The 18,552-nt window shown below is 41.7% G+C and overlaps 1 protein-coding gene across 5 annotated transcripts in view; it reads right to left on the reverse strand.

Annotated features, from left to right (window-relative positions):
* Positions 1 to 14,824: 14,824 nt before the first annotated feature.
* ZFC3H1 (zinc finger C3H1-type containing) overlaps positions 14,825 to 18,552 on the reverse strand; it is a 41,432-nt gene continuing 37,704 nt past the window's right edge. For all 5 annotated transcript variants that reach the window (XR_010467906.1, XM_065040435.1, XM_065040425.1 and 2 more), the window contains exons 33-35: positions 17,994 to 18,033; positions 15,792 to 15,854; positions 14,825 to 15,666 (exon numbers count right to left, since the gene is read on the reverse strand). Coding sequence is in view for 4 of the 5 variants with exons in the window: in XM_065040435.1 (XP_064896507.1) it covers positions 15,529 to 15,666; positions 15,792 to 15,854; positions 17,994 to 18,033 (241 nt within the window). In the remaining variant the exon portion in view is untranslated. The remainder of the gene's footprint in view (positions 15,667 to 15,791; positions 15,855 to 17,993; positions 18,034 to 18,552) is intronic.

An 18,552-nucleotide genomic window follows, 5' to 3' on the forward strand; every position in this document is an offset into this window, starting at 1 on the left:
GTTGCAGATACCTGAATGGCCAAGGAAAAAAATCTTGTCAGAGATGCAAGTGAAAGCCATAAGGAAAACGGATGACCTGTAAGAAAAATGGATGAAGATAAAGGCCAAACCTGAGCAGACGCCAGCAGAGGATTACAGAAAATGACGCCGCAGGAGAAATGCTGCATCAGCGGGGCATGCAGCTTCAGACCTCGTTCCCAAAATGGGGGAGAACATCCCTGGGTAATCTGGTGGTCATACTTGATCTTGAATTGAGACCAACATCTTGCACAGTCCTTGATGTTGCTCCTGCTCCATGTTTGCTTTCTGCCTTAGTGGCCTACATATACTAGACAGCAAGAAAGATGCTGCCACACAAAATATCAGACTATCTCCTATCATCTACAATAGGAATTTCAACTTTACAGTATTGGGCACCACTTATTTCCTCTGACTGCTGTATGAAAAAATGAAACAAATAATCTCATTATCAGGCATTTCTCTGTCATCAGTTTAAGTTGCTGTATGAAAGTTAAGGTCTTGCTGAAAAACCTCATTACTCAGCCACTTAAGAAAGGCTCAAATAATTAAAAATGTTTGTGGCAACCTAATGTCTTCCCATGCTTTCTTGAAGGAAGAACAAGTGGAGATGGAAGAGTAAGAACATGAATACAGGAAAGCTAACCATAAAAGATCAGAACTAGGATCACAGCACTGTTAGAAAATCCTTTCCAGATCCATGAGGCACAGGAGCTGTGCAGATCCTCAGGTGCTGGAGGAGAACATAGCTCTCAAACTCAAGTAGACCTGTACAGCTTCCACCAGCAAAGGATGGACCAACATCTCCACCAACCACAATAAGCACCTCATGTTCTCTTTGAATAACATGCCAACCAAGGGACAAATCTGACATTCTGCAACAATGTTATTGTTAATAATGTGGTTATTGTTGTATGTTATCTAAGCCTAGGAACTTGATTCAACTTTTTGTCTGTCTTTGCTGGAAGAGAGTCACAGACACACGAGATTAGAAATTTTAAAGAAAAATGCAAATTTACCTGTGCTAATAAATGAAGTAGAAGGAATTCCATGTGTTACACCTAACGCTTGCAAGCTCACTGGAACGAAAAGACAGTATCAACATCAAAACATCTTGTTCACATAATGAGAATCACAGACTTGTGCTCCAGTGTCTCTGGAGACATCGGAAATTTGAGTATGTTCCCTCCATAAAACAATTTGTTGTGGCATTGTCAAAATTATCTAAGGATCCAACCTCAGTCATAGGAAAAAACAAACATTAAGAATATTCCTCTTGAGAGCTGGCCCACAGCCAGGATTTCTGAAAAACTCAGTCACAGACAAAGAGTCCACTCAAAAATCCCTATTTAATCTTTTCACAGGTGGCAACATTTTCCACTTGTCAAGCAAAAAATATGCTTCATCGACTAGGGAAAAAACTGTCCATCTGTGAATCTGACTACTTCCACTAAGTACTACACATGCATGTACCAAGAGTCTTCTCCAACTGGCCTTGAAAGTCTCAGGACTCCAAAACTAATCTGTGAAGGAAGTTTCAAGCATCTCCTTTTGCATCTGGTGTGATTCTTGATACCTAATCACTGTTTTGACAGGTGTCTGCAGTTATTAATTTGGTTCCATGCATAACAAGAGCTTCTCAGGGCTATCTATGGATGTCACTGTAGTTATTATCAGTATTTCCAGTTTAGGAACTGACCATTTCCTGGAGGAAGGAGCTCTTCTGGCCTTCTAAGAAAAAAAAAAAAGTGATTGGGGAGATTGTTCTACCAGAAACAGAGGTTTCTTCTCCTGTAGGAAGTACCACAGCCTTCTGTGAAATCCTCCTGGCCCCCTTTTCTGGTTAACTATGAAAATGAACTCCAGGAAGTTTTGTGTAGCCAGGGAATAAATTTGAGGATTTGAAATCAGTCTTGAGTCTGCAATGTTAACAAATGCTTCAGCATTTCTCTCCCTGAACATCGTCATCAGTCAGCAAACAAAAGAGGAGCCAGGATTATTGTTCCAGGGAGGTACATAGAATGGATGATTGATGTGAAGGTGTCTAAACCATGGCAAACCAGCCAAGTGGAAGAGGGAGCCATCAGCATCTTAATTCATGAAGCAGGGAAATAGTTTCCTGACTTAGTCGAGTGCCCTATTACGAATGCAAAGTATGGGGAGTTTTGCTTTATTTGATATATACTTGTCCCAGTACACAGACAATCTTCCATTTTGTTGGATTTTCCTGGGAGTTGTTTTGGTTTGAGGTTTTTTTTGCAGGTTTGAACAACTGGCAATATCCTGGAGTTTGTGAGGTTTCAGCATATTCCTCAATACTGAAGTGTAACTGTGTACAAATTTCATACACAGATTTATCTGAGCTGACTATTCCTCAAGGAAACCGGCCTTTGCTTGCCACTAGGGCAGTCACAGTTCTACGTTTGCTCTTTTGTTTGGTGATGACATATAGAATCATAGGGTCATAAAACTGTTTTGTTCAAAAGACCTTTAAGATCATTGAGTTCGACCATTAACCTAGCACTACCAAGTCCACCACTAAACCATGTCCCTAAGAACCTCACCTGTGCATCTTTTAAACATCTCCAGGAATGGTGACTCAACCACTTCTCTGGGCAGCCTGTTCCAATGCCTGACAACCCTTTCCATGAAGAAATTTTTCCTAATATCCAATCTAAACCTCCCCTGGCACAATTTGAGGCCATTTCCTCTTGTCCTATCACTTGCTACTTGGGAGAAGAGACCAACCCCCTCCATACTACAACCTCATTTTCAGGTAGTTGTAGGCAGCGATAAGGTCTCCCCTCAGGCTCCTTTTCTTCAGGCTAAACAGTCCCAGTTCCCTCAGCTGCTCCTCATCAGACTTGTGCTCCAGACCCCTCACCAGCTTCATTGCCCTTCTCTGAACTCTCTCCAGCACCTCAATGTCTTTCTTGTAGCGAGGGGCCCAAAACTGAACACGGGATTCAAGGTGGGGCCTCACCAGTGCTGAGTACTGTGGCACAATAATTTCCCTAGTGCTGTTGGTCACACTGTTGCTGATACAAGCCAGGATGCTGTTGGCCTTTTTGGCCACCTGGGCACACTTCTGGCTCATGTTCAGCTGCTGTCAATCAACACCCCCAGATCCTTTTCCTCCAGTCAGTTTTCCAGCCACTCTTCCCTGAGCCTGTAGCACTGCCTGGGGTTGTTGTGACCCAAGTGCAGGACCCAGCACTTGGCCTTGTTGAACCTCATACAACTGGCCTCAGCCCACTGATCCAGCTAGTCCAGATCCATCTGTAGAGCCTTCCCACCCTCCAGCAGATCAACACTCCCACCCAACTTGGTGTTGTCTGCAAACTTACTGAGGGTGCATTTGATCATCAATAAAGTTATGAAACAGAACCGGCCCCAATACTGAGCCCTGGGGAACACCACTGTGACTGGCAGCTAACTGGGTTTAACTCCATTCACCACATCTTTTGTAGGCAGTTGCCACATTTGCTAGTGTTTGAACAGCTTGAAAGTCTAACATGGACACAAAGTGTCTGCTCCTCTGGATACTCAGTACTGTTCAACCTGGTCGCCCAAGTGGGTTTCTCAAGGCAGAGGAACGTATCCTATTCTAGAGGGCATGGGAAGCTAGAGACACCAAGCCCTGAGACATTGGGAAAGCGTATTTAAGGGACCATGACATACTTCCTTCTGAGTAAGGACACAGGATGGAATCAAAGCTAAGAACACCTACAGCAGAGTTTGGCATGCATTCAGTATCACAAAGAAAAAGATTCAATGTGTTTTGTGAGAGAAAAATACTATTTCACCGTAGTAGTTGGGCACGGAGGCAAAGTCAGGACAGACTGGAAACTCTAAGATCACCATGGGCCAGAAAGGTTATACAAATTACCTTAGGGAAATGAAGACTACAGGTCAGACAAATTATATTTTGGTATAGAATTCTTCATAGAACATACCCAGCTCTCCAGTCCGAGCCCTCGTGTTGGAGGCTTTCGTCTGTGCGGTGACTGGTGCCAAAACATTTGCTGCAGGAATTGCCACCTCTGGGACTGGATGCAGCCTCCATTAGCCCTTCTTGCTCCAGGCTTAAAGTACTGTGAGCAGAGCACTTATCATCAATCGCCCATCTCTAAGACAGCAAACACAAAGAGATTGTGCAGAGGTGGATGAGTGGAATTTTGAAGGAACACAAGGAAAGATGACCTCTGAAGAAGCTGGAGCAAAAGTATTTTTAAAATCTTATAGTCACCGAGTGCCACATTCCAAAAAGCAGCAAAGAAAAACGGAAACGGCAGTGTGCACCCACGTACTGGGCACAGGGGAGGGCGGTACAGTGCCCGTTATTGCTATTGCAAAAGGGGAAAGAAAGATCTCTAGTCTTAAATAAAGACGTGTGTTCATCCACACTATGAGACTGTTTGTGGAGCATCAGTCAAAGAAAGAGGATAATGACACTCACGTAGAAACAAAGCATTACCATGAAAAACAAAACAAAACACCTTTATACACAGGTCGGTAGGAAACAAAAAACAATAAATCATTGTGTTCTATTAGCTTCATCAAGTGTTAAGTTTTGTGAACTGAAAAACTAGTCTAAATTCAAATACTTTTTCTTTCTTCTATTCACTCCACTTAAATAGGAATCAGTGACACTAGCTTGTACAGAACTGAAATACAGGTAAAAGTAAATGACCAGTGTTAATTATTTAGTTCTGTCCTTCAATACTGCTTTTCTGCCCACAAGAACTGTTAGGCCCTCCCTTGAACAAACATTCTCCTTTTACCATACTCCTGACACTATTCTTCACACAACACTGCTGGTGAACACAGGCCTTTCCAGGTCTTTAAGCAATTTTTCTCTCCTCAGAGGGCTTTAAAGTAGTAAGAAATCTATTTCATGAGGCACAGGTGAACTGTTCTCAGTATCGATCTCTCTCTACTTTCATTATTATCTGTGTTGGGAGAGCACTTTGGTCATGGACCAGCATCCCACTGCTCTAAGCGCTGCATAAATACAAAAGGAAAAAGGCTGCTTGGAAGCTCCCAGAGCTAAACTGTGTCTGAATGCAAGTAAGCATGAAGAGAAAGGGAAAAAATGGGTAAGAAAGCCCACAGGCCTTCCCAGCTTGGAATTCAGAGGCTTTGCAAGAAGCTTCTGCACTTCAGTGGATTTCAGAATGTTTTTATTTCCATACCAAATATTTCTTTTCACACAATAGAACTTCTCACGTTTGTAGGCAGTGAACTACAGCATAGTCCTAAAAACCGTTGCTTTATGGTAGAGTGAAGCACTTCTCATCAAATCTGGGACCTCATAAATGATACACTAGGTCTGATTTTTTTTTTTTAGAAGGTAAATAAGTGACGAACAATAGAGCCATTGTCCACTAAGTACCATTCTTACACCAAGAGCCTTTCACAATGACAGAAGCATCATAAAAGTGCTTTGATCTACGAAGGATCAAATATCTTTGTTTCCTATTAACATAACTTTCTTTCCCAATGGAGCACAGAGCATTTCTGATAATGGCACTCTATTAGGATAATTAGAAAAAGATTGTTCAGCTCCATTTCCCCCTTAGAGCTCCCTGGCAAATTTCTCCTTTCGTGTCACTCAGATTTTCTACCCCAAATACCTCTGTCATAAGGAAAAAATTTAAAAGTTTCACATTTTATTGGCTCAGAAGTTTAGACTGCCAATGTGATGTTAACCAGCCATTAAAAGATTCTGAAGAAGGACTTAGACTTAAAATTAAGCCATCACCTTTTAAAACCTAATAGGTTTTTATTAATCTGAGAAAGATTTTTGATAACTATGTCATAGATCTTTTAATAAGGTAACAGGAATGTGACCTGGGTTTGTTTGCAAGGGAGGCATGAGAAAGCGTTACAGGAAAAGCTTGTCCCAAGGGGGTGGAGGGTGTAATACAACCAGCAGCAGAGTTCGTACAACAGATGACAGACAAAGGAAGACACTTCCTAAGAGACTATTCCCAGACATCTGATGGGAAACCTTGATTTCTTACTTTGTCTTGCCACTGCCATGCGATACTCAAGCTTTTGCCTCTTCCATCCGGGATGGAGATCTGCGGTTGCAGGCAGTTAAGGCCAGCTGGAGAAAGTTGATCTTTTTTCACCAGACACCTAGTGTCACCATGAGCCCAGGTGTGCCTCACTGCCCTTGTGAAGCACTTATTGCCCTTTTCAGTTTCTGGTTCAGTGAGTCGTCCCTTTTCCAGAAAGCTCGTAACAAGAAGTTGAGGAAATTCGCTGTGCAGGTTTTGGCAATTCTGGAGGAAGGGGTGTTCCCAGGCTCTCCCGTGTTGGTGGTGGTGGAGATGGGCACAAGGCTGGCACTGGGAGCCCTTAACCTTCAATGGTTTTCCATCTGAAACACAGTATCCTTGCTCAGCTGGGGAAACAGGGACTTAGGAATCATGGCCAGAAGGCTCTCATCTGTACCAACGAGGGGTCAGGAAATCAAGGAAACTAAGTGCATTGGGACTTAATTTTGTTCTTATCTATGCATTTATTATTCTATAAAAAGCACGTGTTCCTGTTTGCTTCAGCTGTCTAAAAAGGTAAGCTTTACACCCAACGTATTTGGAAGACTAGAGATGGGATGTCCTGAACCTGCTGAAGTGTTAGAGTTTCCAATTCCAAAATCTTAAGGCTGGTGGGACGTTAGAAAGTGTGCCGGAGAAGCCAATAAAATGGTCAGTACTGCAGCCCACTTTGACAGCAGCCTCCCAACCCACATGTGTAACCTAAATACTGCAACCCAGCAAGTGCACAGGTGCACAAATTACATCAGAGATGTGTGATGAGACTTAGACTCCTCAAAAGCAAAAATGCTGTAGAATGTACCACCATCTGCACACACTTGACTGCTCAGTAAAACTGGGATCTTCATTGCCACCACCACCACCACCAGTTTCTATAAGCCATATGGAGAAATAATCACTTTATTAGGAAAGCATCCCCTCTTTCACTCTGCATAACTGTTCACATACTTGTTCTTTAATCACTACAATCCTAAGAAGGATGACATTTCATGCTGGCTCATGAGACCTGAAGGAAAAGAGATGTGGGCCGCACTGGAGGGCTGCAGCTGAAGGGCTCATAGGCAGTGCCAGCAGCTCAGCTTAGACATCTCACTGCCTCCAAGAAAAAGCGTCAGGATCCCATCGTCAGCAGTTTGGGCACTCAGGGCTTCCAGGATCCCAGTTCCATCCAGAAAAAGCCAGGAGGTTCCCATCAGTGTGCATGGCTCTGTGAGCACCTCTCTGGCTTTAGAGCACCAGCACACGACCTGACTTGTGCCTTTAGATGAAGTGGCTACATCTGTGCTGTGAATGAAACAGTCTGGGGCTATTCTCTGCCTCAGGGCATAATTACTATGCACACTTACAATCCCTACATTCCCTCTTTCTCTCAAAACAAAGCAGTCTTGTCCATAAACCATACTAGGAATAGTGTCTGGTCCATGCTAATTTGCCAAATGATACCTGCAACAGATGTTGTGTGGGTCAAAACCACACCAGGGAGCCTGCTAACAGCGTGTTGAATGTTAGCCTGCGCTCCAGTCCATATCTTGCCCAAACACACTAATATAACCAATGTTTCTGGCACAAATCAGATAGGTCCAGGGTTTAGGCTTAGCGTCCCATCAGTGTGTCCAGCAGACCTGGACACAGTGTATCCCAGGCAACCGGGTCCATTTCTGACTTTGCTTAGAGACTTCCCAGTCCACCCCATTGTCTCATTGCCTGTGACGTAGCAAAGACAAAAAAACAATTTTGGATAAGACCCAGTAGCCCACCAGTGGCTGCTTTGTGACTGTATCAAGGCTTCTTGACTGTAGGTTTCTACGGATGGTTCTCTATGCAGCCATTTGTCCCAGTTATGATTTTAGAACTTCCACCACATCAGAAATCAGTGAATCAGAAATCAGAAATCACAGAGAGTGAGCTCAGGTCCCAGCATTGTACCTCCATGTTCTCTACCCACCTACATGTTGGGTGAGAGAAGGCCAGGCTGTAACAGTTTTCTTTGCTCATTTCGACAAATGCTTTTCATAATTTAAAGCTTCTGGACTGCTTAGTAGAATTGGACAGAAAAAAAGGTAGAAAGATATACAACTATAGTAATCAAGTATAACCTTTGATCTAGGTTGATCTGATAAAGCCCTGGCACAGGGCCTTCAAAAACAACTCAACATAATGCTCTGGAAGGATTATGCTGAACAAGTGATAAAACCACAGAGCTTGTGTTCAATGACACTTCTCAGACACTGACCCACCCACGTGCTCATTTCAGACAAAAACATTGACTATTTGCCTCACAGACTAATTCCAATAGTCATTTTCCTATCTCCCATCACACAATTCTAAATCCATTTACATTATTTATGGTGCAATATCTTTGTCTCTCCACACTGTCCTCCTGACAATCCATCAGATTATACTGGGGCTTTACAACCAAGAAAATACATGGAAGCAAGAGTCCCTGCTTACTGAGTCAAAACTGTTCCAGTCGGAGTTGGTACACAAGTGCAATATGCCAGTCCCCCTGGACATTGCTCAGCTGGAGCAAACAGACCCACTATAAAAACAAGGAGCAGAAATTCTTTGCAGACTAAACAAGATTCTTGCCCATCATTCAGTCTTAGGCTTTATCCAAGTCTCCCACATTTGGTTTCTGGCAATTTGGCAGAAAATAGGCCATGAGTTGCTGGCTGAAAAATGTTTTAAGGGCAAATCAGTCTTGCCTCTTTTTTTCTGTATCCAGGGACAGAGGGGAAAAAGAAAAACACAAAATCACCTTACTCTTTCTCTGAGGGAATTACTGTCACCAACCCATGCTTGCTTTTATGATCTTGTCCAACTTCTGCTTAAACACACATCTACACAATATTCTTCCAGTTAGTGCTTTGTGTTGTCCACAATGCTTTCATCAAACATTTGTGCTGTAGGGAGCACAGTAACACACCATGAAAACCTTTGGTTTCAGACCCACATGGAATGAATGCACCGCAAAGACCAATAAAATCCTCTGGATAGTAAAAAGCACATTATCTTCTGCAAATAGGCTGAGGCCTCGTTGGTGGACGGGGAATGCCAAATGCTGCTGTGAACGACTGTTCCCAGCACAGCACATGTACACCAAAGCCCTTGTCTATATACTCTGAAGTTTATCGTGGGTTTCTTAGCCCATAGGGAGTGCTCTTGCCAAAAACATCTCCTGCATTAGTCATCAAACCTTCAGATAACCTGCACTGGTGTCTTTAGGCACAGTCTCAACCATCTTAAGACTTTTGTGGATATCATTTTTTTAAACCACTGAGTTTGTCCTCTGTGCAGGCAGATCTTTCATTGATCCTCACTCAATGACTTCACAGGAATGATGGTGTCACGCCTGTAACCGCACAGCTTAGAACCATTGCCCTTTTGAACGTATGTGTCAGTCTTGTTGGTCTATTTAAGTCATGTAAGGAAGGCACTGCCACTCTTTCCTGCTGTCTCAACAAGAAATTACAGAAGTTAGTCTTTTCTTGGCTGTACAGAGATCTGAACAGTGCAGGTCTTGACGGTGACCTTCCTAACACAATGTACCTAACCACTCCCGGCAGAAAAAGGTGCCTTAACATTTCTTCTAGAAGAGAAAGGAAGCTCATGAAAGGTTTCAGAGGGAGTAGGAAGCTTCAAGGAGGGAAAGGTGAAAGCTGATGGGAAAGGCAGACATGATTGCAGGGGGCAGGAACTGAAAAATATGGGCTATTTCCACATCACATCGTCATAACTAAACCTTCCACATACAAGATTGTATGAACGATTGTATGAACAGTTCTTCCGCATTCCTATTCGTGTCATGTTAACTCCGGTCAATACAAGAGAAAACACCATTGTCCTCGAGACCCATACTAAGAAGTTCCCCAACCACCTCTCCTCAGCCAAATTTCCCAAACTGACCAGAAAAGGGACTGACCTAACTACGAGGGTCACAAATGAGAGCCAGAATGACAGCTGTCATGAAAATAAAACCCAAATATAGGTATGAGTGAGGATCATCATCTCAAAGAACAAATGTTCCTCACAGATTGCCTGTGACCATCACACGCTGAGGTAGCAGTGAGGAATCAGTTAAAAATAATTACCTTTTTCAAAGATGCTGAGTTTTCCTCAGCTCAGACTCTATGAAGGAAATAACTCCTACGACAGCAACACTGTGTTTTCTGTGCTATTTTCTGCTAGATCAGCCCCCACCATCTGCACTGAAAAGCCTCTTCCCATCTACTCTTTGTCAACACTTTATTGAGCCATGATACGGTCACTTGTGCCAGTACCCCAGGTGCAGCACCGCAAACTTATGATTGGATTTTATGCTCCCATTAACAGAGAGCAAACAGATACACAGATAATTCATTGCCAACAATTCTACAAGGTTAAGTTTCAGTTACAAGCCATACTTGGCTTTATTATCTGCTACTCAGGACAACAACAAATAGTAGTACGCAATAAAAAGGAAAAGTAGCAGTTAACGTCTATATGTTCTTTTAAGCCAAATTTTGATCTTGGGTTCCTAGCAAACATTAAGCCACTTTACAGATAAGGATTAGCTAACACCCCTGCTCTGTTCTTCAGGGCAAGATAGCCCCTGGCACGAAATAGTGGCTGACTCTGAAAAACAAACCTTTTCTGCTCTCATCTCATTCCTGACCGCTCCCTAAAACCAGCAGTAGGATGACCCCAGTCTTGGGTGAAACAGCAGGACGTGTAAGGCCATCTGCTGGCTTCATTCTAGATCTCTCAGGTAAGATACAGCTCCACCTACTCCTATGCACTATAACTGACTCAGTAACCTACTTGGAATTTCTAAAGGATTTGAAAGATGCTGAAAATTTTTCAAGTCAACGCTGCTACATCTTTCTTGGTGCTCTATCCAAGCTAGCTAGGGGCATCACCACATCTGCAATAGCACACCTGTTAAAGGCCAGAGGTATAACTAGTATATCTTGTATGCTGGATGAATTATGTAGACATAGTCAACAGTCTTTTCATTAGATACATAACCCACACATTTATTAGCTTGTAACTTAATACCACCAAGACATAGATGCTTACGTTCAATTCACTTAGAAACTCTCTTTGAAATTTTTTGGATACAAAGATGTGACATGGCATCTAGCAAAACTATTCAAATTATTTCCTTTTGAGATTCCCAGCAGCAAGGAAATAAAGTACTTTATCAGGCAGATGCTGAAAAGTAAACTAGGCTTTAAGAAACAACTGACAAGGAAACTCCATAAGCATAAATGGGCTTGATTACCTGCAGTTTGTTAAAAATTCTGTATTCCTAAAACAATCTAAATACTGCACATTCTCCCTAACCCACCAAAATCAGTGTTAGTGAAACAGCCTGTGATTTTCTGAGGATATAGAAATGGTGCCCTTCAAACCAAAAGGACGGAGTTCAGTTTGTTCCATAACAGTTCAGGAAGCTACTGCCTATCAGGAAAACAAACAACCAACCCACAATACCAAAGCACAAAAAACTAACAGAGTTGTGACCAGAGTCAGTCAGTATCACACCTACAAAGGGAAATCGGACTGCAAGTGGTTTGACCAGCTTGGGAACGTTATATTTGAAACCCAAAGAAATATTTCTAGTGGGGAGAAATTACATTATCGATCAGATTGTGTTTCCATGTTCACATGGAAGAAGTCTGCTTAGCATCCTAAAAAGCTGGTCAGATGACTGATGCACTCGTCCCTCAGTTGAATTGCTCCATGACATAAATTTGGGTGATCAGACTTCTGATTTACTCACACGAAACAGAAACATTGTTGCCCTGTAATTCTGAATGACATTTCTTGGGACATGAACTCAAATTACTTGTGAGGAGGAAACGGCTTAGTCAAGTCTGACCAGCTTAAGGAGAGATGCAGGTCTATGAGAGCTCTGGAGACCCAGGGACACAAGCCCATCCCACAGATCTACTGATGGGCAAGTCAAGAATTAGGTTTTTTTTCTTCCATCAAAAAATTCATTCAAGTCTATCCTACTACATACACTATTTGATTATAATCTATTTTGATTATTTGAAAAATCGCCTTTCACTGATGATTCGCCTGCTTCCAAGAGGCAACTTTCTGCGATTGCTGCCCATTCATGGTGCGTGCTTCCTATTGCTCCTCCTCCCTAGAGGCCAGAATCTCTGATACCTCTTGACTGAAGGGTTCTCCATTTTAATTGTTGTGTGAGCATCTTGGACAGCAGACTTTCTCTAGGGATTTGCATCTTACAGATTTTGAAGACTATAACTGTGACAGCAACTGCAGTGACACTAAAGACTTTATGTATCTTAAGCCCACATCAGGAGCATCAATTGCTTCCTCAAACACATTAAAAGTGAATTTTCCATCATTAAGGAACGTTCAAGTCATCCACAGATTGCTATCCATACATTGCTGAGAAACATGGTCATTAATGCTACTGGGATGATTGCACCCCTGTGAAAGTCATCATGGTTTGCAATTTTAAAACATTCCACCTCAGGAGTGCTCCAACTCTGATCACTTCTGCTTGTCTCAGGAAGGCTTCCTTTGACACTTGCTACATACCTGCTCAAGCAGGGCCACCTGGAACTGATTGCCAGGGCCACGTCCAGATGGATTTTGAATGTCTTCAAGGATGGGGACTCCACCATCTCATTGGCCAACTTGTGCCAGTGCTCGGTCATTTTCATAGTAAAAAAGTGTTTCCTGATGTTTAGCCCAAACCTCCTGTGTTTCAGTTTCTGCCCATTGCTTCTAGTCCTCACTGGGCACCAAGAACTTGGCTCCATACCCTCTATGCCCTACTTTTGTACACATTGATAAAATCCTCCCCATGAGCCTTCTTTAGGCTGAAGAGTCCCAGCTCTCACAGCCTTTCCTTATGCTTGAGGTGCTCCAGTCCCTTAAATTAATTTCATGGCCCTTCAGTAGGCTCTCTCCAGTATCTCCATCCCCCTCTTGTACTGACAAGCCAGAACCAGACACTTACTCCAGGTGTGGTCTCACCAGTGCAGAGGTGAGGGATCACTTACCTTGACATACTGGCAATGCTCTTCCTAATGTAGTCCAGGAGGTTACTGGCCACCTTTGCCCCAGGGGCACACACTGCTGGCTCATGTTCAACTTGGTGTCCACCAGGAACCCCAGGGCCTTTTCTACAAAGCTGATTTCCGGTCTGTGATGGTACTGGGGCTTATCTCTCCACAGATGCAGGACCCTGCACTTCTGTTTGTTGAACATCTAAAGGTTCCTGTCAGCCCATTTCTCCAGCCTGTTGAGGTCTGTTGGGACCGCAGCACAACCCTCTCGCATGTCATTTCTCACAATTTTTTGTCACTAGCAAATGTGCCGTGTGTACAGCCTGCCACATCATCCAAATGATTAATGAAGACAGAACTATAGCCCGTGTTGACCCCTGGGCTACACCACAAGTGACTGACCTCCAACTAGACTTTGTAGCGCCAATCACCACCCTCCGGGCTCAGCTGTCGAGCCAGTTTTCAGTCTACCTCATCATCTGCTCATCTAGCCCACAACCCATCAGCTTCTCTGTGAGGCTGCCACACCACTTCCCACAGGTATTGGCCATGGAAGAACCCTGCATCTTGCCCCCACATAATTCTGCAGTCTAGTGTCCTTACAGACACCTAACTTGGTATGAGTGACAGCATCACAGTGGCTGTTAAGGGGGTTGTCAGACACAAGAGACATTGCTTATTGAATCTTCAATGTCAAATACCAGCATCCACATATGCTTATAAGCACTGGTCAGGTTCTGAGGCACAGCTCTAACTCCTCCTGTAGTCTCAAGATAAACCAGTGCTCCAAAAAAATAAAGGTACCGGGATAATAACTGTGAGCATGGGTGAACAGGAGGAAGCATGGTTTAATTGGGTAAAAAGACCTATTCTTTATGTAACTACATTTTTGGTATCTTTGCAGTTTTATATAACCCAACCAGGAAAAACTGTCCATAATAATCTAAGTCAAGGCTTTGTTTTTCCTCTCTTCACTCCTCACTCAAGCCTTGTAATCTGGATAGAAAATATAGAAAAGCTTGTTCTTGTCTTCACAGTATATCCTACAAGCATGAAGGATAAGCAGCTTGAGAATCTACCATCGAAGCACAGAATGCAATTCATGTGGGAACAGCATTAACCTAGCACTACGAACAGAAATGAAAATCAACAAGGTAGCCTCGCATGACCTGTGACTGCAATTCAAAAGCCTGGATGCTGCTCCAAAACAACTTGCTAGATGTGGAGGCCAATAGGTTTAGCTCATAGCATTCAAAACTTCTGAGATAAGGAGCCCGATGATCACTCGTAGTCCAACACATCTTACTGACATCTGATGTGCAATAGGGCTTAATAACTAGAGCTTATATGAAAGATGGAGACTTTTTACCAATGGCTGTAGTGGCAGGAGAAGTGGCAACAATTTTAAACTAAAAGAGGGTAGGTTTAGATTGGACTTAAGGAATCATTTTTTGTTTTAGGATGAGGGTGGTGAGGCACTGGAACAGGTTGCCCAGGCAAATTCTAAAACAAGTTCTACGAAACCTCATTGATATGTAGTTATTCCACATCCACAATAAGGAGCTCAACCACATTCACTTGGCCTTTTGATCAAAATAACAAAAGACTACATTTTTTTTAAAAAAAAGGTCAGTTTGTATTGAAAATATCTCTATAAAAACACCTGTAATACTACAAGGTAGTACCAACACAAAACAGATCAATATCAACTTTCTTTAAAGTGTTAAACTTTATTATAAATTAAAATTTCTTTACAAAAAATTGCACATAATTGACCACTCTTAGGTTCTGATGCACTGGCATTTGCAATAGTTTCTTTAATCTTCAAGTTTAATAGTCTCTGCCGTGAGTCCAATGCAGAAAGGGGCAGTAAGCAACCCTCTTAGAGCCTTCAAGTGCAAGAAGCATACTTGTGGCCACGGCAGTTACACTTTCCTTAAGAGCGGCTGCTTTTGTTTTAAATCCTGTAATGAAAAAGTCTCAAAAAAGGTTTAAAAAAGGAAAAACCCAAAATGGACTACTTGCTTTTTACTGTAAACACGGCCCAGTAAATTAATCCCAAACACAGATCTCTCAGGCATCAGCGAGAGTGTCAAGTGAATCAGGAACAGCAAAACAAAGAAAACAGAAAATAAAAACATAAAAAAATAATGTCTGTCATTTTGATTAACTATACTTACGTACATGACGTTATGAGAATCTGGCAGGGCCCAGAAGCAAGGCCAGACAGGGAGTTCATTTTTCCACAGGAGGGTCATGTTAATTGTTTCCAGGTTGAAGGAGAGCAGACTGGAGACTCAATATGCTCAGCAATACTCATCTGCCTTACACAGATCTTAGGCACGGATCAGCCTGAAGAATCATTCAACTGATTTTGGCATTTAATAGGACTTATGGCTGACCGTACCCAGCGTTCAGCGATTCTTGCTTTCTGTTCTGTAAGTGTTTAAATTTAAAAGCTCATCTAGGCTGACTCCAACCTCTTGGCACTTGGAAACTAGTTTTCTCAGGTTATCAGTTTTACCTCCTCCTGATGCTTCAAACAAGAGTTGCTGTAAGAGATGGGGAAGCAGATATAAGATTTAGCCAGAGCCTGAGCATCACCACATCTATGGATATGGGATATGCAGAAAATTTATATGAAACCTCAAACTGAATCATAAGGAGAAAACATTACATCTTTCCACAGTGTTGCACATAGAGGTAACTTCTGAAGGGCTCTCTGATATAAGTGATGGACCTGTAAAATAAAAATGAGTATTAAAAGTCAGCACAATTTTGTGCATTTAAAATGAGTGATTTGAAGCACAAAAATCTCTTGTAATAATTTTTAAATCTGTTTTTAAAAAAGGTTCAAAATCAAACATTAAATCGCTACTAAAAGCAAAGGCAAGATTATGTCTGATGTTAATTCTGACCCCTGTATGCATATGATTGACTACACGACGTTTCATTTTTCTTCCCAACACTCTTGCCTCATTCATTGCACAGGATGGAACACGCTCAGGGAATGAAGCACCTTACTGAATATTTCTCTTTTACTACTCAATACGTAGTCTCAAGTTCTTGCTTATTGCATATCACTTCAACCCTGCAATGAAAATAACTGTTTCACAGTCTTTTTCCTTCAGCATCTACCTAGTCCTTTAACGATCGTTATGTGCCTGTCTAAAAAAAAACCAACCAAACAAAAAAAAGCAAAACACACAACAGTTTTACCATTTTATGCTCAGAAATAGAGAACCAAAATATTTAATCCAAGTATTTACTCAAGTCTTCTTCAACTACTGGTATGTGAAGTACCAATTCCAATCACAGAGTCATTAGAGTAGGTATTTGTTGGCATTTTAAATACTCATACCCATTTTTACATTCTTTTAAAAAAACCTTTACATGACCTGCTTATGGGAACAAATGACAGGTTTTCCAGGAACAGGAAATCCAGAATCTGAATCACTATTCAATTTTAAAACAATATCCTACCTGTTTACTAGAAAATCCAGTTATCTGGAACAGTCACTGATCTGCATAAACAGTTGTAAGTTCTCACTACATCCCAAACTAATTACCCCCCAAAAAACACAGCTGCACTGTATGCACCCACCTAAGTGATTTTACTCCACACTGTATAGTTATTCAGGTGGTTACAGAAGAAAACCACAAGATCCTGTCTGGGTATAATCCAGTTACAGTGTTTTACATACACCTTCATTCTAACCGGTTCATTTTCTTTAAGGACCCTTTTTTTGATTCATTTGAAATATATTTTTCTAAATTCCTAACCAAACATAGCAGGCATCTTTTAAGACAGTGGCCTCACTATAGGCAACAGTGCCTTCAAATGTAGCCCATCTAACCCAATGACTAAAGCAGGGATCTGTAACTAATTACAGATTACACCAAACCAACACGGAGACGGAACTGATGCTAAATAGGCAACCATGCCTTTGATATCTCCTGACTTCGAACTATTTAATCTTACAAGGCAAATAACTGTCTGCTTGTGGGGTGTACTTTTTAAACATTCTAGGAGACAGTAAAAAAGGAAGGAAGATTTCATGTGAGTCTAACAATAGCCATGCTATCCAGTACAGATCAGTTAAAGCTTAAATACTGTTTCAAAGACAGACTACAGACCGAAAAGAAAGATGCTGAGAATCAGCCACTACAAGAATAATACGAAATAAGATACAGCAGAGCTCTGGCTCAGAAACACCACAAACAAGTGGTGAGTCACAAACCTGGGGCCTTCTGTACCCCAAAATACAAAGCATCTTTCCACAGGCAGAATAATATTTTGAAGGTGGTAGCAACAATACCAGGAATATAGAACCATTCTATTTGAACTGAAAAACTATTTGGTTGCTGTGCTCTCTTGCATTTGTATATAGAGTGATAAGAATATTTCCCTTCCCAAGGTACCAATGAGTAAACTTGTCATTTTTGGAGAAAAAAAAGATGTCTTTGGTGTGGTTGGAAACTACTCAAACTCTTTACACGGATTGGATTGGCTTGGCAGACTCACCCTTCCAACTACTTGTAAAGATAGTCAAGATAGTCACTAGCATCTTCCAGCACAGCAATCCTTTCTTCCCTCTACTGTATTTCAAGTGGCAGAAAGAATACAGCCCCCTGACCAAGGGAAATATGCACGCAAAGAGTCTGCGCAAGTACTCATGATGAAATCCATTCTACCTTGATCACCAAAGGTATTTATCACACATGAGGCAAATGCTTCAGTGTCTACATGTAGAGTATTTCAACTATCTAGAAAAACTGAGTTTGAGAGACGATTGATTGTTGCTTTGGATAAAGCCAAGGTATGAAAAGTTTTACAGAATTTTATAATTACTCATTTTAGTAATCTGTGTTGACTTACTTCTCTTTGTCCCCTTAGAAAGCATTCGGCAGCAATGGCTCTGAGGAAAAGAAATATACAAAAATACTTATTCTTGCATGATTTTAAATGCCATTAGTGGCAGAATACTGACTGTGGAATGGAATTACAAATTCCTTGAGAAGAAACTAACTTCCAATGATGTTAATCTACAGTGAGAAGACAAAAATAGCCATTTTTTAAAAACAACCTTACATGAGCAAGACATTTCAGTGGTTCCCCATTATGAACAAACACTGAAGAAAAAGATCAGTTCAGCATCACTGGATAATGGAGATTACTGCTATTGTGATATATAAAGGGGGGGGGGTAGAGAGGGGGAGACAGAAGTCAATAGTTGAATTAAAAAGGCAACTTGTAAATACATCATTCATATTTATCTGCATAATATCCATTCACATAAGTTTCCCCAAGGGGGAAATCCCATTTCTTATTTTAAAGAAGTGAGAGTACCCCTGTCTGTTGTAACAGTTACTGTTTAAATACTAAGATAATGAAAGAGAAACTTCCAGTACAAGCCCAACTGGAAGGACATTTCTGA

Source organism: Columba livia, chromosome 1, assembly GCF_036013475.1.
Source record: "Columba livia isolate bColLiv1 breed racing homer chromosome 1, bColLiv1.pat.W.v2, whole genome shotgun sequence".
NCBI lineage: Eukaryota > Metazoa > Chordata > Aves > Columbiformes > Columbidae > Columba > Columba livia.